The sequence below is a fragment of the Malaclemys terrapin genome, chromosome 4, assembly GCF_027887155.1.
Source record: "Malaclemys terrapin pileata isolate rMalTer1 chromosome 4, rMalTer1.hap1, whole genome shotgun sequence".
NCBI classification, from domain to species: Eukaryota; Metazoa; Chordata; order Testudines; family Emydidae; genus Malaclemys; species Malaclemys terrapin.
Genome location: NC_071508.1, coordinates 51,130,551 through 51,155,655, shown reverse-complemented (window position 1 = coordinate 51,155,655; position 25,105 = coordinate 51,130,551). Strand labels below are relative to the sequence as shown.

The window sequence follows — 25,105 nt, the reverse complement described above, 5'->3', positions numbered from 1 at the left end:
GCTACTCAGTCAGAAGTTGTCATGTGAAGTATATCCAAGAGCTTATGTTGTGACTCTTGGACCTTGTTCAATGGGATCTGAAGCAAGGCAGCAATCCATTTAGTCAGCTCCTAAAACTGTTTAAAATCTTTGGCATAAGAAAGTGGACAGCTACGTCTGGAGAAGATGAAGAGATACAAGTTTGTGGTGTTACATCCTTGTCCACTCTAGTCTCTTGCACTTCAAAAAGCTCCTCACGAAGTTGTGGTTGTTTAAGAGGGAGAGATGAATTGCCTTTCACAATATTCCCCACAGGAGTAGCTAGGACCCCTCAATATTGCTGATGGAAGGCTGCCCATGGGACCCAATATGGCCACTGAGGAGGACCATAAGGAAGAGGGGGATGCATCCAATGCTGCTAATACGCAGGAGAAGGAGCATGAGATTCTCTTGCCCTTTAGGCACCTTATCTGAGAAAAAGCCCAGAAAGATGTCTCTATGGTGGTAAGTAGGAGATCCCTGTACAGCGATATGGGAATTGTAGCAGGGTGGTCACCCACTCCTGCCTTAAAAGGCTTAAAACAGCCCGGGGAGAGGGCCGTGGCAGGGAAGGAAAAGCGGGGCTGATTGGGGAAAGCAACCTCAGCTGGGTGCCACGCCCCAATCAGGCCGAAGCTGGCTTAATAAGGGCCCAGCTGACCCTTATAAGAGGGCAGTGGGCCAGAAACACACACACACAGTCTCTCTCTGTCTTCAGAGAGAGAAGGGCCTGGCTGCTGGGAAGCTCAGGGTGCCTAGAGTGAAGCACGGCTGGGGAAAGGCCAGAGGGGCTGAGGAGCTCCAGGCTGGTAACTCCCCAGGCTGCAGGGTCTTGTCCAAGGCCCCATAAAGGCAGTGGGTTGCAGAGAGAGTTAGCAGGTCCAGACCCAACCTTGCCTATGATGAGTGGCTGACACTGCAGTCTGCCCCAGGGCGCAGGGGCGAGTTGGTGACTGGCAGTAGCCTACGACTGAGGTGAGGTAGGGATAGGGGGTGGGAGTTCCCCGGGGAGGGGAGACCCCAAGACTGAGGGGTGTACTGCTGGGGGCAGCACCCCAAAGACAAGGGGTCACTGGGTCCAGGAGGGACATGGGGGCCAAGTGGCAGCGGGACACCAGCCTGCAGAGGGCGCTCTGGAGGCTGGATGAGCTAATTCCCAGTGACAACCAGCAGGAGGCGCCACAGGGGTGAGTCCCACATCGCTACAGGAATCTAAAGAAGAGTCCGCAGTATAGTATAGAGGAGGAGCAGATCATTGTCTGCTTGATGGAATGGTATCAGAGAACCAGAGGGTACCAGAAAAAGGTAAGGCAAATCTCAATACTGGCTTCTGTTAGATACCCATTCATAGTGGAGTCTCTGGCTCATCAGACACTACAAGTCCTTGTAGAATCTGAACTTCTTGTGTGTGAATCTGCATCTGGATTAGATGGGGCTCCACAGTAACCAATGTCGATACTGAAGGTGTTGGTGGTAGTATCTGTCTAGCTGTACATGTCTAGCTGTGTAGAGGTATCAATGTTGCAGTCTGGGTCACCTGTTTAGGTATTAGAGGTAGTAAAGAAAAGTTTGATGATGTTACAGATTTCCTAGATGCAGCAGTGTTTAGAATCTCTGCTGTGCTCTTATCCTGCAAAGACCTAGGTACTAAGGTCAACAGAGCATGGTGATCACTCTGAGGCTGATGTCTTTGGGGGAGGAGGGAGGAGGAGGATCTGAGCCTGTATCTGAGACAGATCGGAGGAGGGAGCGCTCCAACACAAGGAGCCAACGTTTAATATCCCACTTTTTACGAGATCTGCCTTTAAAAGCTGAACTGAACTGAATTTAGCTGGGATGTGGGTGTTTCCCAAACAATGGATACACAGAATGTCTGTTGCTGACCAGGACCGCTTCCCAGCAGATAAGGCAGTGCTTGAATCTCAGGGACACTAACATGCCAAGCTGATGATGCCCCCAAAAGCAAACCTTTCAGAACAGTGGGGAATTAAACAGAAACCCCCAAGTTATAACTAAAGTAGTACAATTATCAAAAGAACTAAATAAGCTAAACTAAGAAGTCGAGGCAAAGCTGAAATGGGCATTTTAGATACTCTGTCTCAACTTGTGGGGTGGTTGAGAAGGAACTGAGGACGGTTTGCCTTTGCAGCTCTATGTATCCTTGGTAAAGGGCACATGAGCTTCTAACAGGCACTACTGAAAATCGCCAATCAAAGGCACATGTGTAACTGAAGTGGAACACCCGTAGGGACACTACTTGAAGAAGAAACATTCATTTAAACAAACAAATCAATTTCATTCCATTTTCCACAGAAAATAAACCTGAGATCAGCAACAGGCAATCTGAATTGCTAAAACCCACAAATCAAGATGAAAGAAAAAGCTCTGGGTGGGTAGATTTAAAAAGCTAAGTCTTTCTGTAATTCTCATAAGGCAAAATAGATGGGAAAAAGTTTCTTTCTAGAACATCATTTGCATACCACTTGATGAAACTGTGCATGATTAATGCTTGTAATTTACTTTGATGGATTCAATGTGTCATGTTCTGTTCCAAATATCTGTATATTTTAAAAATATAACCTGCATTGAAGCCTCTATAATTTGCCTTAATGCATGTGCTCAGACATGTAGTGAGCTGGAAGCAGGCTTTTCCATTACCAAGAATAGGTTTATTTTCTTTTGTTGTAATTTCAAAGAGCAATAAATAGCTAGAGCAAACCATAAATCATTCAACATAGAATTTTAACAAAGACCACTACTTATCAAAACAATAGATGTACTTAAACTACATGGAAGGCAAAATTAAAATGTTGTTCTAAGTAGAACCTTAAACAACTATAGCTTCAAGACTCTATTTAGTAGATAAAGGTGGCTGTTCTTCTTCCCTAAGATGAGGAAATTACAACATGAGTTAAGAGATAAAAGGAGGAAATTAATTCTTTTGAACTATTATAGAGGCCATATTAATTATCCTTTTTTTGCGGAGAAAATAAATGAGAAGTTTAATTGCCACAATGCATTATATAACAAAGCAACTAAAGTCATGGCACTGTCATTTCCTCTCCTTGTCAACACTTGGTGGTGGTTTTATTGCAAAAAAATAAGTCATCCCCATCCACTGTGAAGCAAAGCATTCTATGGGGGGAAAAGTCAATATTTCTCTCTATTTATAAGACTATCGATAAGGTTTGTCGGTTTTATTTTCTGATATTTTATAGACAGAAGATCATTAACCACAGGCACATACTAAAGCAACAGGGAAACTTATAGCATAGCAGAAAAATGAACTATGATAAAACTATTAGACCCAAGAAAGAAATATGTAACATTGTAAGTATGTATGAAGTAGATATGATGTAAAAATAAAACATTCATTTTTACAATTATTTAAAAATGGAGATATTGCCATTTCCTCTAAACAATTTTAAAATATCTAGTGTATTTATTTGCTGAACATAAATCATAAGCTTTGTAATTTATTAATTGTACCTTAAAGGAATACTTGCGGTTTATGCGATCTTCAGGTCCAACGGGAGATATTACATAACTAGGCAATGGTATGCTACCCAAAACAGTTTCTTCTCTGCTGTCTATTGAATGAAAGAAAAATCAAAATGATTCAGGGCACTTCTTCAACAGGTGTAAACAAACATATTCCCTAACATAGTGGTTCTCAACCAGGTATATGCATAACCCTGGGAATACGCAGAGGTCTTCCACAGCATACATCAACTCATCTAGATCAGTGTTTCTCAACCTGGGGCACATGACCCCCCAGGAGGGTCAAAAGTGCAGGGCTGGCGTTAGGAGGTGGCAAGCAAGGAAATTGCCCAGGGCCCCGTGAAGCTAAATTATATGCTTCAGCCCCGGGTGGTGGGCTCGGGCTTGAGCACTGGGTGGTGGGGCTTGGGCTGCAGACTCCTGAAAGGAGTAAAGTAGTTGGGAAAGGTTGAGAACCGCTGCCCTAACATATACCAATAACAGTACCAACAAGTGGAGAAAACAAGTGCTTATTATATGAAGTAATGCTACCAGAATTCTTCCAGCCAATCAAACTTTTCCCCTTATTTTTATTTAGTCAGAAGAATAAAATTCCAGAACAAAGCTCCTGCTGATGTTCCTTTAGTGACCAAAGGGCAGAAACATGGGAAAGTGGAAAAGAAGGCCACCAAGGTGACAATGAATTAAAGAGGGACAAAGCAGAGAGACAGTCCTTGTTCAGCTTTCCTTTAAAATCTACTGAGGCAACAAGGGCCTACTGATAGGTAGCACTGTCTCCACTTAGACTCCCCTCTGGATCCATTCCTAGTAAGGCCCCATGCATGGGGACTGGCCACCCATGTTGTCCTGTTTCTTCTTCCTTCCTGTCTTTTCACACACTCATGTGTGCAATGTTCTCAGATCAATATATAGTAAACATTCTTAGGTTTTTTTTGTTTGTTTTAAGGCCAGAATAGACCATTATGGTAATCTAAAACAATTTCACTCAGTGATTCTTACATCTAACCAAATAATTACTATAGTTAATGAACATTCATTATTACTGGCACTACATAGAGGAACAATAGCTATAAATATGAATAAATAATACTTTGCACTTCTATAAAACCTTCCAAATATTTCAAAGCACTTTACAAACAATGTACTTAATCTCAACATCCATGTGAATTAGGGAAGTACTATCCCCATTCGATTCAGGAACAAACTAAGGCATAGAGAAGTTGTGTGACTTACCAAAGATCATACAAAAAACCTAGTGGTTAAAGACTGGAGCAAGAGTCAGGTATCATGAGTTCTAATCCAGACTTTGCCACTGGTTGTCTGGCTTTTGGCAAGTCACAATCTCATTCTTTTTCCAGCTGTACAAATATTTACTTTCCTACATGTTTATTAATGTTGGAAATGTGCTTTGAACATGTAAAACGCTATAAAAATACAGAGCAACATCATCCATCGTCTATATCACTGCTCAAAACAAACATCTCTGGACTACCCATATCTTAACCATAACTTTATTCCAATAAGTGTGACAAACCAATACAATATAAGCAAGCAAGCAAACAGTAATGTTGCTTTCTAATGAGGGTTTGAGTCACAATTTAATGTTAAACAATTGTTTGAAGGGTAAACAGTGGCGAAAAAGTTTAACAGGTTTTTTTTAGCTCTAAAGAGACGTTCTGAAGAGCAAATTAGAACATTTTTCACAATGGCCTCAGTTTCATGAAAACTCTCAAAACCACTACATTGTCTACTCACCTTTGTAGTAAAACAAACAATAATCAGACAGCACAAACCATCGTCTTTTCCATAATCTCATTCCAGAGCTATCCTGCAAAAGCAAGGAATTTAATACAATTTCTTTCAGTTCAAATAAAAGCTCATATAGTGTCTGTTTTATTATCTAATTTCTACAGTGCTCTACTAATTAACAGATTACCAGAGATGTCCCAAAATACAATATTAATAATTACAAAAAAAAATATTTTACTTGTGCTTGAAGAAACATTATGCAATGATAGAATCATCAAGGTTAATATCTAGTTACAGGACAAAGCTTCCCTATGCTATCCAGGACAATTTTCAAAAAAATTATTTTTATTCTCTAACTAATCTAAAATCTGAAGGGTACATGGATTACACAGTATGGGTAGCTACCATATATTTTTCCTCACAGATCTATCAGGTAATTAGGATAATTAGTTGTGTATCAGGAAGTGATACTCATTCCAAGGACTGCTTCTTGACAGAGATGAGTATCAGCATATAAGCAGAGTGAACAGGGAAAACTTAGTGGAACAGCACAGAAAAGCATAAAAAACTGTAAATAAATCAAGAGACAAAATTCATAGAAAACACAAAAAGGCTAAGACACACTTCCTAGAACACTTTGTCACTAACCTTCAAGGTAACTTAAAAAATCTATTTAGAATACACTATAGCCTATGAGGCCTTAAGCAGTTGAGAAGATTTTAAACAGAATATGTATTATCAGCTATAGCACAGAGATTTGAAAAGCAATTACAATTTAATTTTTTTTTATGAAATAATTCATGTTTTAGGAAAGAAAGGGGTTTTGAACATTGTCAATACATTTTAGGATGAATTGACACCTCTTAACCATGTGTGGATTGTTGATTTAAGATAAGATTTTATAAGTTAAAAAGAAAACTGTCAGTTCCATACTGGAACAAAAGGAAAAGGCCTTTATGATCTGGACTATTGGGGCCTGCCTCACCCACTGCAGCTGCCACTGGGGTGCTACCGGGGCCAGGACACTAGCTCCCCTTTGCTGGTAGTGGAATGTGAGTTGATACAGTTTATTACCTAGAGAGGTTAGCCATCAAGGGCTCCCATCCTCGCTGCCTTTTAATCTAACTGATAGATCGCCAGTGATGGTGGGGGCTAGGCTGATCAGCAATGTAGGATATGGAAAGGAATTTGTTCATATGGCAAAACTGGCCAACTGCTGTGTGGATTTTTTTCACTTACTATGACATCCAGGAGGTCTTGTTCTGGGGCATTTAGGTTACAACTGCTGCAATGCTGGTAGATTCCAGCGTGATTGGTGGGTTAAAAAGGATCTGACTAAAGTCCCTGTAACCTAGAGTGGGCTGCTCAGGCAATAGTCCTGGTATGGTAATACATTATGAGAGGGCTGGCCTCTGTCTCGCTCAGCTTGTGGCTCCCTTTATCTTATCCCTCCTACCTCTACAGTGGAGGATGGGAAGGAGTCAGAATCCACTGGCAGGCCTTTATAATCACACTCAGATTTAGACATAGTAGGGTCATCGGTGCCAGTTGAGAGCCACACTGGAATAACCCTGCCAGGTAGTGTGCAGTGGTTACCAGAATTAGGTAGCAGTTTAAAATAAAGTTGTGGCTTCCACATTTAAACCATACTATAACGTTTCTCTCATTTTTTCCATGTTCAAATCAAACCTCTATTGAAAACTTAAATGCCTGACTTTTAGCGATGCTGAGCAAGTGAACTCTCTACTGAAGTCAATGGGAGCTTCAGGTGTTCCACAACATTGAAATTCAGACCCTTCAATTCTTTTACTGTTTTCTAAAAAGCTTTCATAGCTATCTGTTATATTCTGTTCTACATTCCGCAATACAAAGAGAGAAATATATAATCTCTCACACACCTGTTTGTGTAGCCAGCCTCTCACCACAACAGGAACATTAGGGTTCCTCTTGATAGACTGGTCCCTCTTTCCAAAGCTGTGAACTTTATTGCCAGATTTTAAAACCTGAAAAGAAGCACATTACAATAGTACTAAACATACTGTACTAGAGTCACATCAGTCAGACTACAAATAACAGAGGCATCGTTTCATATTTTTTTACACAGTAATGAAATAGTTCTAGCACTCTTCAAAGGCACATATGTATTGGCAATAGTATTTAATTAAGTAAGTAGTTGAGGAAAGTCAGCTTCCCATTATCATCAACATATCAGTACCAAATGCTGTTCCAATTTCATCTGAATCATAACAGTGTTGGTGTCCAACCTTTCCAACTTAAAAACTGAGCAACTGGGCAACAAAATGGCAGATGAAATTCAGTGTTGATAAATGCAAAGTAATGCACATTGGAAAACATAATCCCAATGATATATGCAAAGCAGTGGGGTCTAAATTAGCTGTTACCACTCGAGAAAGATCTTGGGAGTCATTGTGGACAGTTTTCTGAAAACATCTGCTCAATGTGCAGTGGCAATAAATAATGCTAACAATGTTAGGAACCATTAAGAAAGGGATAGATAAAACAGAAAATATCATAATGCCATAAATCCATGGTACGCCTTGTGCCTTGAACACTGTGCAGTTCTGATCACCCCATCTAAAAAAAAAAAATTGGAAAAAGTACAGAAGGGCAACAAAACTATTAGGGGTATGGAACAACTTCCATGTGAGGAGAGATTAAAAAAGACTGAAACTGTTCAGCATAGAAAAGAGACAACTAAGGGGGGATATGATAGAGGTTTATAATATCATGAATGGTGTGGAGAAAGTGAATAAGGAACTGTTATTTAACCCTTCACAACACATGAAACAGGGGTCACCCAATGAAATTAGTAGACAGCAAGTTATGTTTGACAGGTTATGTTGTATGTTCCCTGCAAACATAAGGAAATACTTCTTCATACAACACAACAGAGTCAACCTGAAGAATTAAATTGCCAGAGGACGTGAAGGCCAAAAATATAACTGGGTTCAAAAAAGAATTAGATAAGTTCACGGAGGACTGGTCCATCAATGTCTATTAGCCAAGATGGTTAGGGATGTAACCCCATGCTCTGGGTGTCCCTAAACCTCTGATTGCCAGAAGCTGGGGCTGGATGACAGGGAATGGATCACTCAATAATTGCCTTGTTCTGTTCATTCCCTCTGAAGCACCTGGCACCGGTCACCATTGGAAGACAGGATACTGGGCTAGATGGACCATTGCTCTGATCCAGTATAGCCATTCTTATGTTCTTCTGACAGTATAATATGATACTTAGTGTCTTATCTTTACATGAATTTGGAATGCCCTAATGTTTGTCCAGAGATTCTCACTGCTGCTCAGTACTGCCCAAGTGATCCTTGGGAAGGGGGAAGACGATCTTTGTTTGTTTGAGAGAGAGCCAAAAATGTCCACTTCTGAGTCTGTGGAGGAGCATGAGTGATTGAACTGCTAGGGATGCATGGAATAATTAAGTCTAGCTCTGAGTAAGAGTGGATCCGTTAAGACCTTGGATGTCATGTTGTCCCCCCCTCCTCCTGAAGACAAGTAGATTATTGGAAGCAAAAGGTTCCACAAAGGAGAAGATCCCGATGATAAGTAAGAATCTCTGTGGGGCAAAGCAAAGGTGAGGTAAAAATGACTTAGAGTAAAGAGGACCTCAGTAAATCTTACTGGAGGAGGACGAGAAGCAGAAGAGATTCCACCCAACCAGTTCACCCAGCTCTGTACCAGAGCCCATGCTGCTGCATTGGGAGAAATGCTGCATGTGGTAGGCTGCCAAGAGCACACTGGCTCATCTCATCTATAGGATGCGGACAGAACTGTAGTAGAGTTCCTCATGGGGTAAAGAGAAAGACTGAAGGATGTTGTAAGGTGATGTTGGACATCAGTTACTGGCAAATTGGAGAAGGGGGTGAGAAAAGTCTCCTTCCTACCTTACAACAGAGTTCTACACACCAAAGTTACTTACATTAGGTAAACTGTTAAGTCTGTCAATTTTGGCAGTGTCACTAATTGTCTCTACCATAATCAACAAAAGCAAAATTTTAAAAATTAATTGGCATTTAAAAAAATCGTCATAAGGAAGTTAATAAAATAAATATAAACATGTAAGTATTCACAACTGTGACTGAAAGAATTTACCATGTACCTCAAGTGGACATTTAAGCTTACTATTTTAAGATGAAAAATCCATGTATTAGTATACTTTTATTGTTAACACGTTTGGCTTTAATAATACTAATGACTGCCATATAACAACATGTGCATTGGTCTAGTAACCTGTAATTGCATTATTATACTCTCGATCTAAAATGTGTTTTTGAGTTTTTCATTAAATGACTTACTTCTCTCCAGTAATCAGCCAAGAAAAATAATACAACAGAACTCAAGTTTTCAGCTGATGCCACAATAACAAAGAGGTTAACTCAGTAAACATTCTTTACAATTTGGCGAAACCCTTTCTTCTTTTACTTAGATCAGCGATACTCAGACACAGATTTGTGAGCCACAAGTGTCTCTTTAATGTGTAACTGAAACAATGAATTCACAATATTGTGGCTCTTTTGGGTAATGTTGATAGCTAATTTAAGTCCTAAACCACTGAGGTATGAGTATCACTGACTTGGATACTTAACAGATTTTACACCTTCCCAATGAAGAAGGTTTGAGAAGTGAAAAGGCCACAGACAAATTTAAGGCTTCATTTATATTTCTTAGCTAACTCTCCTATTATTTTTGCTTCCTTATAGTCATTTCCCCCTTCCCCTCATCTTCTATTTTTTAATTTACTGTAGTCTTGGAGATGCAACTAAAGTAAGTTTGGGTTTACTAAAGTAAAGCACAGGTATATTTTGTGCCCTCAGAAAGATGACCATTTTTGCCATATTCTGTACCAGTTCTGCTTGTTGATTTTTTCTATTATTTTTGTAATCTAAATGTTCCAAATATAGTAGCGGTGCAAGCACTAATGATACATGAGGCTAAAGTGGAGAAGTGCCTAAGATAAAGGAAGAGGAAGTAATGAGAACTAAAGGGAAATTAAGTGGAAGACCAAGTTAAAATTTCCACCGTTTTGCAGGTGATTTTGAAGTGCTTTGGACAATCATATGACCCGTGGGAATACCAGTATTACTTACACATACTTCCACTCCTTAGGGACCTCTCAAACTCTGCATTTCATCTCATCAATAATTTTCAAATACTCACCTAAAACTGTCATCTACTTGGGGGCTTCTGACAGTCCAAAGCTTATTTAATTATTCTTGTTTTTTTCCAAATTTTGCGTGGGTGGAAGATATTTTAATATCGTCATTCCCTGGAAAACCATTATTAGACTTCCAGGGTGAAATCCTGACTTCACTGAATTCAGTAACAAAGTTCCCCTTGACTTCAAGGGATCCAGGGTTTTACCACCAGACCAATTGATACGACTTTTGTCTTACCTTGGAGCCAGGTTTTGTATCTACAGTGGATGTAGTTACTGCAGTGGATGTTTCACTGACCATGCTTGAGGGTCTTTGGTTTACTTGTTGCTTGGACATGTGTGAATTCTGCCTAGAAAGAAAGAAAAAGTATAAAACAATCAGCTTTTGCATATCACACACACACACACTTAAAGGATCAATTGGAACACCCATCATTTTGGTACTAGGTCTTTTCTAAGAAGATATTGCCAATGGTATTTAGTGGTTCATAATTCTTTATTGGTAACAAAAAAGTAACAGTAGTATGATACACTATTCCACACATTGTAACATTTTTCTAATGTCTGTAAAAAGGAACTGAAATATACATAGATAATCATTAGCTAACCATTAACCATATATTAACCACAGATAGTAACAGATAAGTTGAAGGAAAAATATCAACAAAATATTTGATAAATATATTATTTTAGTCTGGAAAATTAAAAGTTATCCTCAAAGGATGCATATTAAAATTCTGTGGAATTTTCTCAGAAAAACATTGTTTCAGACTTGATTGTCATACAGCCTGTATTTCATTCAGAAGCTGAAAGTCTAAGTGTTATGCTTTCATAGGCCCCGACACTGCAAGTTGTTTCACAAGGGCAGAGCCCTGTGCCCACACAGAATCATCCAATCTGATTAATACAATTAAGGGTCAGATCCTCCGCATTACCCAGAGAGAGAAGATGGCTAATATTTATAATGTATCATTGAATGAAACGGACATGTCCCTTAAGGACAAAACAAAAAGCCAACACCCTAGAGGAGGAACTCCTTACAGATATTTATCACCAAACCTATTCCTCATAAGAAATGTACACTTCTTACTCTGCACAGCAGCCATATACCAAGGCAAGACGAGCACACTCAACTACTTCTATTCGATTTGGTCCAATGGTTTACTCTGTGTGTAGAAGCCAAATGATCTATTTTCATAGCTTTACCTTCAGTAAAAAAAAGTAAGATATTTCAAATGCACAAATATGTCTGCCTTTGCTTGTGGCATGAAAAAAAATCTTCACACATTCTTTTATTCCAACAGCATTCCCAATACACCTTTGGCTGGGTGCATCTCTTTTTCAGGAAAATGCCAAGCTTGTTGTGTCATCCATTTAACTAAGCTGCGGTTGTACTCTATTGCCACTAATCAGCTAAATGCAACATCGTCTTTCCCGTTTAAATTCATCTTAACTTGGTACCTGTGATCTAGCCAAAATACCAACTTTGATAACAAGCATTTAGCCTGACGAAAGCATGAACATGAGGCTAAGCAGCCAGAGATAATATAGAACATCTCTTCTAGCTGGTGCAAGCAAGAGAATATTCATATTAATGTATGCACTAAGGTTACACCTTTAAGGTCTATGTTACAGCTACTCCAGCCCTTGGATGGCGTAAGCCTGTAAAATCAACAGTGGCCAGGATCATATTATGTAATAATTTTGCAATGAAGAAAAAATATTATTATTTTTTGTATTATGGTAGCGGCTAGAGACCACAAGCAAGATCAAAGCCCCTTTGATCTTGTACACTGCACAAGGCACTGTACAAACACAAGACAGCCCCTGCTCTGAGGAGTTTACAATCTAAATAGGTAAAGGAACAGCGATAGGAAAGTGATGCACAGAGAGGTAAAGCTTAACCCTCATTTTCAAAAGTAACTTAGGCACTTTTAACCTTAGTCAAAGGTTTCTCTTAAATGAAGAGAAGCATTAAACATTTCTACATTCCTTTGTCTCTCTCAGTTGCCCTAATCTTTCTGTAGAACAAAAGAGGAGAAAGTTATGCCATATTGTAATTTTCTCTTGTAAAGTGACCTGAAAAAACACAAAAGGGACAATCTTAACATTTCTGCTTAGTTTTCTATGTTGGAAAATTTCAGAATTCTGCTTAACTGGTATTCTGAACAGATTTAAACAAGTCTTCAGAAGAAAGTGTTTTCAGTTTTAAATTGTCATATGGAATATTTTAAAAAATTAGGATTTTTTTGCTAACTAGTTATCATCAAATAAAAACATGGAAAATTTTATTAACTACTCTTATGATCTTACAGATTTGTTTTAAACTCATTCTGTTCTAGTTATACATCAATTTTCATCAGTTGAGTTTCTGGGTCTGTATCAATTTTGTTTAAATGGTTTTGTGCTTTTTACATATTTATGCCCTGTAGTATATTAGTTATACAGATGTAGGTGAGTGGGAAAAGAAGAGATTGATATGTCAGTGTCATTTAAACTTTTTTGCTAGGTCTGCTACGCTAATTAAAGTCCACAACTTTTTTGCTAGGCCTGTTGTTTATGGCACAGGAGAGTTGATTGTTCAGATGGAAAGAGGGAGGGAGGTGACATCAAGCAGGAAGCAATAAAGAATTATTATTTGGTTTGAAGGAAGGTGGGATTAGTAAGACTAGGTCACTGGAGGACAAGAGGATTGCCAACAGTAAAAAAATAATTGTATTGATGCAAGAAGTCAATTATCTTGTTCCAGGATCAAGACAGAACTTGTTTGTTAACATAGTAAAGTTAAATGAAATATACTTTAAAAAAAATCTTCGTGTTTTTTTTAATGTAGTAACAGACAATATGCGATAAATTCTCAAGCAGCAGACCTCAACTATTCACAAAACTACCAGAACATACAATCTTCTGCATTTATTTAGTAATATACAGGCGAAAAATATTTTAAACAAAGAGCTAACTTTTTGTCTGTCTATACACCTCTACCCCAAAATAACGCTGTCCTCGGGAGCCAAAAAATCTTACCGTGTTATATCGAACTTGCTTTGATCCGCCAGAGTGCGCAGCCCCGCCCCCCTGGAGCGCTGCTTTACCGCGTTAAATCCAAATTAATGTTATATCAGGTCGCGTTATATCAGGGTAGAGGTGTTCTTAGCACATTGGTATTGGTAAAAGCATACCGGGTGAGGAAGATATCCGGTGGTAGTAGGTGGTGGCAGCCGTAATAACAATATTCCTAATACTGTTGTATATTTTACACTTACATAGCCCCTTCAAACCAAAGAGGATCTCATACACTATAGAAGCATTAATTAATTTCACCTCAGAGCACCAACGCCGCCACTGATGAAATAAGAATTCTCTCTATTTCAAGATGAGGAACCTGAGGCACAGAGCACTCTGCCTCTCTGGCAGGCAGGCTGGAAGACTATTGACAGTTTCACAAGTTAAACTGACAAGAGCCTTCCCTAAGGGCACTAAGAAGCTGAAAAAATCTTTCCTTCTCTCCCCTCCTCCCCCCTTTTTTAAAGCCCTTTCTATGAAAAATTTCATATTTTTGACATTTGTCCCTCTACAGGGCAATACTTTTCCCAAAAACATGAACATGTTCACAGAGGGATTCCCCTTTTGCAGCCAGCTTCAATTCCCAGCTCTGGCTCTCAGAACTGTGATTTAAACACAAGACCATTCTTGTTCCAAGGATTTAAAGAGCCCAGGTGGTACTGTCTGAAACATTAAAATAAAATGCAGTTTGCTCAACTATAATGAAGGTAACTTGTTAGACAAGTGGCAATTAAGGGTATGTCTACACAGCAACTAGATGTCCATGCCAATCGACTTGGGCTTGCAGGGCTTGGGCTGTGGGGCTGTTTCATTGTTGTGTAGACTTCTGGACTTGGGCTGTGGCCTGAGCTCTGGGACCCTTCCACCTTGCAGGCTCACAGAGGAAGGCTCCAGGCCAAGCCCGGAAGTCTACACAGAAATGAAACAGACCCACAGTCAAAGCCCAAGTCAGCTGGCACAGGCAAGCCACGGGTGTCTAGTTGCTTTGTAAACACACCCACAGTTACAACAAAAATGATTAACAGTGCAAACAGGTTAATGACAATTATGAATTTCTCCCACTCTAATCTTAATGACAATTATGAATTTCTCCCACTTTAATCTTAAAATGCATGCATTAAAACTTACATAAAAACGTTGGCAAATTACCCACCCTAAACATTGCTGCCAGAGATATTCAGTCCAATACTAAGTACAACAAGGAACAGTAGCATTTTGAGCATTATCACTCATACAAAACAGCAAACAATCAGAGGAAAACAGTTTGCCATCAGAGCAGTCTGCCACAAGGTGTTCATTCAAGACAAGAGGTCAGCCACCATCAGCTCTTCCTAAATTACACCAGTTATTCCATCCTGAATGATTACCTGTCCAACAGTTTCTCGGTTGATTTGAAGTCCCAAAAGAGAGAGACTATTTCTGAACATGTAATTTAAATTAAGCTTGGAGGAAATAACAGTGCAACATTGATTCCCTCTGTTTCAAATGCCTGACATCAAGCCTTTACTTCTAGCCTTTGTAAGTAGGGTCAGGTTTGGGAAGAAGAGGATTTTAGAGCCCTTAAAATAATCTCTTTAAGCTTCATGCAGCCTTTACAACCTCTGCCTGTCTTGTATGCCTGACAGCTTGATCTCCCAGTCTGTTCTGCTTGCCTTGCAGATACCCTTTTTTTCAGTATTTTGTCAGCTTTAGTGTCCAGTTTTAGCAGGGAGTTTTGAGATGTTCTATATATACAATTTTGCCTTACCCTCATGTGAACCATTAACCTATACTTTCTGCTTCTCATTAGATTCCCTATTCTCCTCTTTCTAAGGTACATTTTACAGGACGTGGAGATTGCAGACCTCAGTTGACCTTTTTGTACCTCTGATTCTTTTTTTAAGGCTTAATTTGAACATGTCCTTCTCCACTCTTATTTTTCTAGTCCTTGTACCTAGCAGGAAATTCCAGCCTATTTCCAGTAAAGATGTTAAGGTATCCTGCATTTCATCACATGTTCATCCAAAATAATTTAAAGCACTAGATTTAAGAGCACCAAGATGGCCACTAAAAATAAAATGCAAAATTTACAAAGAGAGTGGGCATCTCTCAGGAAATTGGCTGGGCTTTGAAGAAATTAATCTCTTGTTTTTTTATGACAGTTTGGGGCATTAAAATCCAAAATTTAACCCAAATCACAAATTAGGAAGTTTTAAAGACTGGGAAAGCCATGGAATACATATGGTTGGCATGGGCGGCACATGGACTGCTGGCTGGGAGAGGCTAGCCCCCAGCTCCATCCCTTCCGGCCGATACCTTGCCCCAGAGTGCCGGGTGGCCAGGCAGTGCAGCTCAGCCCCAGAGCACCGGTCAGGCAGGCAGTGCAGCCCCAGCGCTGGAGTGCCAGGAGGGCAGGCAGAGCGGCCCCAGCCAGACACACCCCGCAGCCCCAGAGCGCTGGGAGAGCGGTCCCCAGCACCAGCCCGAGCCACTGCACAGGGGATCTGGGAAGAGCGGGCCAGAGCAGGAAGCAGGAGGAGGCCTGGGGACGGAGTGTGGGTGGGATCACGCCTGGCTGTTTGGGAAGGCACAGCCTTCCCTAGCCTATGATACCTGCCGCCCATAATGGTTGGCCAGCTGTGCATGCTCTCTCTCTCACACACACACACAATCTAACTTATTTAAAAATCAAAACTAACTGGACCATTCTCCCATGGTAACAATACCTTTAGATTAGGCATTATGTGTCACAATACAGGGTAATTGTACCTGTAGTCCCACTCTATGGGCCAGCAAGAGTCCCCATTATTGGCTCCAGCACCCCAGCCATCGACTGTCTTGGGTGCAGACATGCATCTTTCTCTTTTCTGATGGGTTTGCTTTCAGGCTGCAGTTCCCTGACTGTACTGTGAAATCCCAAGAAAAAGTCTAAGCTGTTTTTTTTTTTTTTTTTTTGCCTTCTCTTCCCTTATAAACTTTTAGCTCAGCTTAGAGCACAAACCGTTGAAGTGGGAGACGCAGGTTCAATTCCCCCCGTCTGCCTAATCTTCAGAAATGATTTGAACTTAGGTCTCCCAATTCTCAGCTGAGTGCTTTAACCACTAGGCTAACCACAGTGGAACAACTCCAACAAGAGAGACTGAGATACCCTTACCCATAGTCCATATATATCCCATGGCTCAGTAGTTAGGCTACTTTTCTGAGAAGTGGGAGACTCTTCTCCACATCAGACAAAATGTGGAATTGAACTGGGGTCTCCCCACATTCACTGAGCTAAAAGTTTAAGGCAGGCACCTCTACCATCACCTACTTGTGAGTTTAGATGTGCTTTGGAGAATGCCTACCAGATCAGGTCCTGCAATGCCTCATCTAAGGACGCTAATGGGGTTTAGGTGGGAGATAGGCTTCTAGGTGCGTAGGATTAGACAGCAGTGAGAAACTTACATGCCATGAGAACATTAAATAGCAGAAATGTAGGTGCCTACAAAATTAGGCAGAAGCTGAGTGGGGGGTCAGAGGATCCCAGTGGTACCAAAATGTTGGACTTAGGCACCTAAGTCCTTTTGAAGATTTAGCTCGAAGTACATTTGCCTGACCCAAAAAAACCACTGCACACCTGTCAAACTTTCTTTTAATACTGACATTTGATAGACATGCTTGATTTGATAAATCTGAGTCGAGTCAGTAGTTTCACTCAATTTAATCAAATTACCGGAAACTACACTTCCTGCATTGTATAAAGAGGCTTACTGTGCAATACGGTAACACCTTGCTAAATTGAGACATTTGATGTTTATATTACTACATAATCTCTCTCTAAACAAAATGAAAAGCTCAGTGTTGGAATGATTAACATTTTATTTCCAATGTTTACATGGCAACGATTCATAAACCTGTTAAGAACATAAGAGAGGCCGTACCGGGTCAGAACAAAGGTCCATCTAGCCCAGTATCCTGTCTACCGACAGGTTCACTCCCTCTGGGGCACCTGGCATTGACCACTAACAGGCAATGATCAAGTGATCTCTCTCCTGCCATCCATCTCCACGCTCTGACAGACAGAGGCTAGGGACACCATTCCTTACCTGTCCTGGCTAATAGCCATTAATGGACTTAACCACCATGAATTTATCCAGTTCTCTTTTAAACTCTGTTATAGTCCTAGCCTTCACAACCTCCTCAGGTAAGGAGTTCCACAAGTTGACTGTGCGCTGCGTGAAGAACTACTTCCTTTTATTTGTTTTAAACCTGCTGCCTATTAATTTCATTTGATGACCCCTAGTTCTTGTATTATGGGAATAAGTAAATAACTTTTCTTTATCCACTTTCTCCACATCACTCATGATTTTATATACCTCTATCATATCCCCCCTTAGTCTCCTCTTTTCCAAGCTGAAGAGTCCTAGCCTCTTTAACCTCTCTTCATATGGGACCCATTCCAAACCCTTAATCATTTTAGTTGTCTTTTTCTGAACCTTTTCTAGTGACAGTATATCTTTTTTGAGATGAGGAGACCACACCTGTACGCAGTATTCAAGATGAGGGCGTACCATTGATTTATATAAGGGCAATAATATATTCTGTCTTATTCTCTATCCCCTTTTTAATGATTCCTTACATTTGCTTTTTTGACCGCCTCTGCACACTGCGTGGACATCTTCAGAGAACTATCCACGATGACTCCAAGATCTTTTTCCTTACTTGTTGTAGCTAAATTAGCCCCCATCATATTGTATGTATAGTTGGGGTTATTTTTTCCAATGTGCATTACTTTGCATTTATCTACATTAAATTTCATTTGTCATTTTGTTGCCCAATCACTTAGTTTTGTGAGATCTTTTTGAAGTTCTTTACAGTCTGCTTTGGTCTTAACTATCTTTAGCAGTTTAGTGACATCTGCAAACTTTGCCACCTAACTGTTTACCCCTTTCTCCAGATCATTTATGAATAAGTTGAATAGGATTGGTCCGAGGACTGACCCTTGGGGAACACCACTAGTTACCCCTCTCCATTCTGAGAATTTACCATTAATTCCTACCCTTTGTTCCCTGTCTTTTAACCAGTTCTCAATCCATGAAAGGACCTTCCCTTTTATCCCATGGCAGCTTAATTTACATAAGAGCCTTTGGTGAGGGACCTTGTCAAAGGCTTTCTGGAAATCTAAGTACACTATGTCCACTGGATCCCCCTTGTCCACATGTTTGTTGACCTCTTCAAAGAATTCTAATAGATTAGTAAGACACCTGTTAAGACATCCTAGGTAGTTATTAAAAAATAGCAGGATGGGGTGTCAATCCAATACAACATGAGAGAATAAAAGAGAAAGGGTATATTTAATCTGTACCTGTGTCAGTGTAGTAATTCCTTTAAAATAATTAAAACCTATTTTTCCATGTCCCTGTTGGAAACTTTTCTGAAAAATAGCCAGTTGATTAATATTAAACAAATGTATAACTCTCCAGCTAAAATAATGGCTTGTGAGCCACCCGTGCGTTGATCCAAACTACCTGCAACTATATAAGAGCTAATGAGAACAACCGAAAAGAAAGGATTAATCATATCAGTTTCTACCTGGCATTTCAAGGATGAATTTACATGCTCATCAAAACGAAATCAATCCAGAACATAACCCAATTCCACACACAACACTCAAATGCAAGTCTCTTAATTGTCAATTAACAAAGAGGACATCCTTAGCCAGTTACTATTTTAAATAAAAAGGAAATATATGTAGAGACAATCCCATTTTACTGTCTGGAACACTCAAGTATATTAACATTGACAGAGTTAAAAACAAAGTTACTTTTACAAATAAGTAAAGAAAACCCATAATCCATATTCAACATCATCAGTTCAAACGCACCTATACCAGAGTTTAATGATATCTATTATTCAACAACAGCTGCGCTGCCGTAACAGTGGCATGTTATTCAACTTACTTTTTCAGTTCTCTTTCTCTCCCATCATACAAGCACACACACAGACACATACTCAGGGGAAGGTTAGCTAATCCAAATGATTACACCTTACTTGGCACACATTTTTGGAAAACTGCCATTTGCTGCAGTTGGCATTCTGGACCTGTGTGAATCAATATAAAGCCCGTGAAAGCAGGCCGTTTGGTACAGTACCTCCTGACTCACTATGCCATTCCCCATCATACCTAGACTGCATTCCTATCTATATGGAGAGCACATTTAATTGATTACAAAGAATTTCTTGGCAAACCTCACTTGTTTTTACAAAACAACAAAATCCAATACTGCAGCATTTTCACCAGCAACCGGAATGTTTAATGTCCATGAGATGGCTAATTCAGTTTTCCTAAAAGAGATACAATACTTAACCCACAGAAAAAAACCTGTATAAATAAAAGCCACAAACAACCTTCTGTTACTGAATCAAAACAGCTTCAAATTAATCTGTCTACCTTTTAATTTAATTAAACCTTCTACTCTTTTAGGCAGAAAACTAAATAGCCTAAGTTTATGTTTCTATATCCCAGGTATTTTGGTGGGGGTTTTATTCACCATTTTTTGCTGCCATAGTAACCAAATACAATGGATGAAACAACCACAAGGCTATCTCTCAAGGGGTGGTGTACTGGCTTGATCAACTGCAGTTACACAGAATACAAGCAAACAGGCACGATAAAACTCAGGCTTGATTAATTAAAACACAAAAAACGTGCTTGTATTTTGTATTGAAGTAGTCCATACCTCAAATTATGATTTCATATGCAAGTGTACTACTACTAGCCCATACACAGTGGAAACTTTTAAAAACATCCAACACAAATATCAGTAGTTCACAACAGATTCAGTTTCAAACATGCAGCTGTTAAAACACCTGCTTCTTATTAGTATGCATGTAAAAATAACTTTGAAAATCAGTGCAATATAAAGTGAAATATTTAAACAATTATGAATATTTGCTCTTAGCACTGCTTCACCATAAAAGCAGTTTTAAAACTTTTTTTTTGGATCTAGTCTGCTTTACATAATATAAAGTCCTGATTTTAAATTCATGCATTTAAAAAAGGAGTGTTTTCATGAATTTTAGCCATACTTACTATGCAAATATATAAAAAGGATCTTCGAAGTGAAGTAAAGTAAGAACTTTTAGGTTGCTTGTACTTTTGTCTTAGGTAGTACTTAAATATATTTAGGACAAAGTTCATATTTTTAAAAGGTCCAACTTCAATAGCACAATGCTCAGTTTCAGAGATGAACTCCATACAGAAAATGTAATTTCAGAGTTTGATTCCTGGGATTGTACTGGGAATACTGTGAAAAACAAGTATTTATACAGCAAGAGTCACTTCTACGGAATCTTTTTTTCCCAGCTACACTCAGAGCAGAACAGTTCACATTAGAGCTCTACTGAAATTCTAATTCAAATAGGTATTTAGCTGAAATTCCATCAAAATACTGATATTCCATTTCAGATAAATATTTTAATTTAAATCTAGAAGAAGATGTGTCCCAATATTTTAGTGTGGTGATATGGTCACCCTAAAAGCTTGTGCAGAGGTGGAATTGAGCCACGTCCCTATAAAATGGATTGTCTGTGTGGGTGACAAAAATGGACTTGTCTTCGTTTATTCAGACCCCTACCATGGTGAGAAGGCATCGAAGGGACTGTATCACTGATAAAACTTCTTGGCGAGACTGTCCTACAAGGAGTCAGTTGTCCAGATGCCAGGGGTTTATGGTGTTCCCATACCTGATCTGGGCCACCACCATTAAGAACACATTTGTGAACATGTTGAACACCATCGCAAGCCCAAAGAGGAGGACATAGAATTGATAATGCCAACCCAGGCCAACCCTAGAGAGCAGGAACTTCCTGTGTTAATGTCCACATGACAATATGTGTCTTTCATGTAGAGAATTACGTATCACACTACCTCCTGAAGGGAGGGGATTATAGATGCCAGTGTAAGCATCCTGAATTTCAGCTTTCTGATGCAGATGTTGAGCTGCCAAAGATCCAGAATGGGTCTCCATTCCCCGCCCTTTCTGGAGATTAGGAATTAAGGGGAATAGAACTCTCTCCCTTGGTACTGGGGGAGCGGGGGGAGGGGATGCTCTCTAATGTAGCAGAGAGTTTGCCTCCTGTTGAAGAATCAATTGGTGAGAGGGGTCCCCAAATGGTAGGAAGTTTGTATGGAGGGAAGGAGAGGAATTCTATGGAGTAGCATCTGACTCAGATAATGAAAATAAATACATGTCATTCTGCATTGCTTTGGATCGTTATCGAGCAGAACCCATTATCGGCATGGACGCATGTCCTCTGGAAGGGTGGTTGAAGCATGAAGGGACATATGAATCTTTAGCGCATCTGGCACATAAATATCTTGCAATGCCAGCAAAAACAGTGCCATGTAAACACCCGTTGTCCCTTTCAGGTGACACTGTAAACAAGAAGCGGGCAGCAGCATCTCCTGCAAATATAAACAAACTTGTTTGTCTGAGCGATTGGCTGACCAAGAAGTAGGACTGAGTGGACTTGTAGGCTCAAAAGTTTTACACTGTTTTATTTTTGAATGCAGTTTTTTTGTACATAATTCTACATTTGTAAGTTCAACTTTCATAATAAAGAGATTGCACTACATTATTCATATTAGGTGAAATCAAATATAATATAAATTGACCATTGTACACTTTGTATTCAATATATTTGAAAATGTAGAAAACATCTAAAAATATTTAAATAAACGGTATTCCATTATTCTTTAACAGTGCGATTAATCGCAATTAATTTTTTTAATCGCTTGACAGCCTTAGTCTATTTATGCAATATGTAAATATGTTCTCATGGTCTTTCAAAGTACTTCGGCAGTAACTCCTATGTGGGTAAAACACATTCCTTTGTCTGATGCAGGCCTGTTTTTCCAACCAGCGTTGCATGCCTGGTTTAAACACACTTTAGTCATAATTCTATCATATATCCATAGCTCTTAAGTATACTAATGGTCAATGAGTTGTTATTTTTCAAATGATACCTCAAGGCATATTTTAGACACAGATTATTACAATAGTGTATAAGGTGTGAATACAGGGGTGATAAGTGTCACATTTCCACTCTTCCTGTGATTTCTAATAAAGTATAGAGAAGTCACTACCACCTCTATTCTGCAAATTATGACAATCTTGATTGCTCATTTAAAAAAGTCTTCCCATAAGCACCTTCATGTTCCCGCCCATGCTTCCTCATTATGCTATCTCAATATGCTCCTTTGAATCCCTCCTTAAAACTTCTCTGTCATGATGCTTACAAAAAACCTTGTCAACGGATAGGCAGTTAGCTTGCTGTGACTCCCATTTTTGATTTTTGATCCTGCCCAGTATTGTGCTTGTGCTTCCCTCCATCTGTTTTATGTAATTGTGGTATACTGTCTTATACTTAGATGTCAAGCTCTGAACGTCATATGTTTGTACAACACCCAATACAATGGCACACTGGCCATGCTACCATAATGCAAAAGTCTTAAGACTATCAAACAGGTTGCAACAATGTAAGATAACCATAAGTATCTGAAGGCAATCTAAGGCTTTAGATTGATTTAAGCTGGTATAAGGCCTCAGATCAGAAACTGCAAAGAACATTCCAAAAACCACAATTTAGGAGAACAGCAAAGGGGCTAGGTATTTTGCTTGAGAATAGGAAGACACAAGTTAAGCAGAAGGAATCTGGTAATGACTCTCCATTTTCAGAACTAACTATTAAGGTCATCTCAGTCTAGGAGACAGAACTGACCTAACTTTGAACCAGTTTGAACTGATTTAAGGACTTGCTGATATTAAACATGAACTAACTTAAAAGTACCAAACTGATTTCCTTTAGACTCAGCCTGTTTTCTAAATCTCATCAGTGTTTCAAAATGAAGTTTCAAACTTAAGCCCATTTTCCTGTTGCTGTATCTAAAAATTATGCAGCTAAATTTTTTCAATGAAAAACATATTTTTCGGTCCTGCTGATATAAAAAAAAATACAAATTTTGCTCAAATTTCCTTAAGAATTCATTTTCAAGCAGAGGTCAAGCATGAAAAAATATTAGCCCAATATTCCAAAAAGTCAGGAGTATCTGAAGATAGAAGATTAGAATGGAAACGGTTTAGTAACTTCACCTATTGTAGTTCTCACTATACTATTATACCATATTCCTTTAAGGCTGGTACTGTATATTTGGCATTTGCTTTACCTTCTAAGGTAGATTCAGCACACTCAAGAAAGTTAATTCCAATTCTAGAGGCATAGTACTGGTTCTAGCAGTAGTAAACTTGGGAGGATATCATTTAATTTTTTCTGTCTCTAAAAAATGGAAGTTATTCACCTGTAACTGCAAGTTCTTTAAGATGGTGGTCCCTATCTGTATTCCGCACATGGGCACACCTGCACACAATGCACTTGAATCCAGAGATTCTTAGTAAACAGTGTTTGTTCGCCTGCATATCCACAATTGTCCTCCTCATACTACAGACCAAGGGCATACGAGGCAGCATGGGCCGATGCCTCTACAGTTCCTTTTTTTATCGCAACTCAAAAAAGATCCGAAGGAGAGGGGAAGGAGGGTGGGTAGTGGAATAAAGTGGAAACCACACATCTCAAACAACTTCTAGCTACAGGTACATAACCTCCATTTCGTATTTGAGGCTGGTCGCCATGTGTATTCCACATGTGGGTGACTAACAAGCAGTACTGAGACCAGAGGGGGATGTGAGGATGCAGTCAGGAAAGCCTGAAGAACTGCAATCTCTATAGCTGCATCTGCAGCAGAGGCCTAATCTAGCGCATAAAGCTTTGTAAATGTGTGAATAGAGCTCCAGGTAGCTGCTCTGCATATGTCCATATCTCCTGGAGAGATGCTGTGGAGACAGCTTGTGCTCTTGTGGAGTGGGCCCTTACTCCTTCCAGGGGAGGGACACACACTAATTGAAAGCAAACAACAATACAACCGGAAATCCATTTAGAGATTTTCAGAGAAGATATTGCTTGTCCTTGTGACCTTTCTGCTATAGTGACAAATAATCATGATGATTTTCTGATTGGTTTGGTCCTTTGCAAGTAGAATGCCAGGGTGCATCTGACATCCAGAGAATGAAATCTTTTGTTGTCTATAGAAGCATGCGGTTTTAGGAAGAAAACCAGTAAGTGGGCAGGCTGATTGACTTGGAATTCCAAAATTATGCTAGGGAGGCATTTAGGATTAAGACAAAGAAAGACCTTCCCCTTATAAAAATCGATGTATGGTGCATCAGCCATAAGTGTTCCCATCTCACTCACCCTTCTAGCTGAAGTAATAGCAACTAAAAATGCAACCTTCATGGAAAGGTGAGGCATACAGCACATGGCCAAAGATTCAAAGGGTGGTCTGGTAAATACTGACAGGATGAGATTGAGGTCCCATTGAGGTGTAGGCTTGACCACTGGAAGGAAGGTCCTGACTAGGCCCTTTAGGAATCTAATAGTTGTTGGATTGGTAAAAATGGAACCCCCATGTACTGGAGGAAGGAAGGCACTGACTGCTGAGAGATGGACCTGCAATGAGCTAATGGAAACACCTGAGTTCTCCAATAACAGGAAATAATCTAAAATGACTGG

The 25,105-nt window shown here is 39.6% G+C and overlaps 1 protein-coding gene across 8 annotated transcripts in view; it reads right to left on the bottom strand.

Moving 5' to 3' along the window:
* Positions 1 to 25,105, bottom strand: part of PLEKHA7 (pleckstrin homology domain containing A7) — a 285,568-nt gene that overhangs the window by 83,646 nt on the left and 176,817 nt on the right. For all 8 annotated transcript variants that reach the window (XM_054025956.1, XM_054025959.1, XM_054025957.1 and 5 more), the window contains 4 exons: positions 10,695 to 10,806; positions 7,167 to 7,271; positions 5,275 to 5,347; positions 3,508 to 3,608 (listed from right to left, as the gene is read on the bottom strand). In XM_054025956.1, the coding sequence (XP_053881931.1) occupies positions 3,508 to 3,608; positions 5,275 to 5,347; positions 7,167 to 7,271; positions 10,695 to 10,806 (391 nt within the window). The remainder of the gene's footprint in view (positions 1 to 3,507; positions 3,609 to 5,274; positions 5,348 to 7,166; positions 7,272 to 10,694; positions 10,807 to 25,105) is intronic.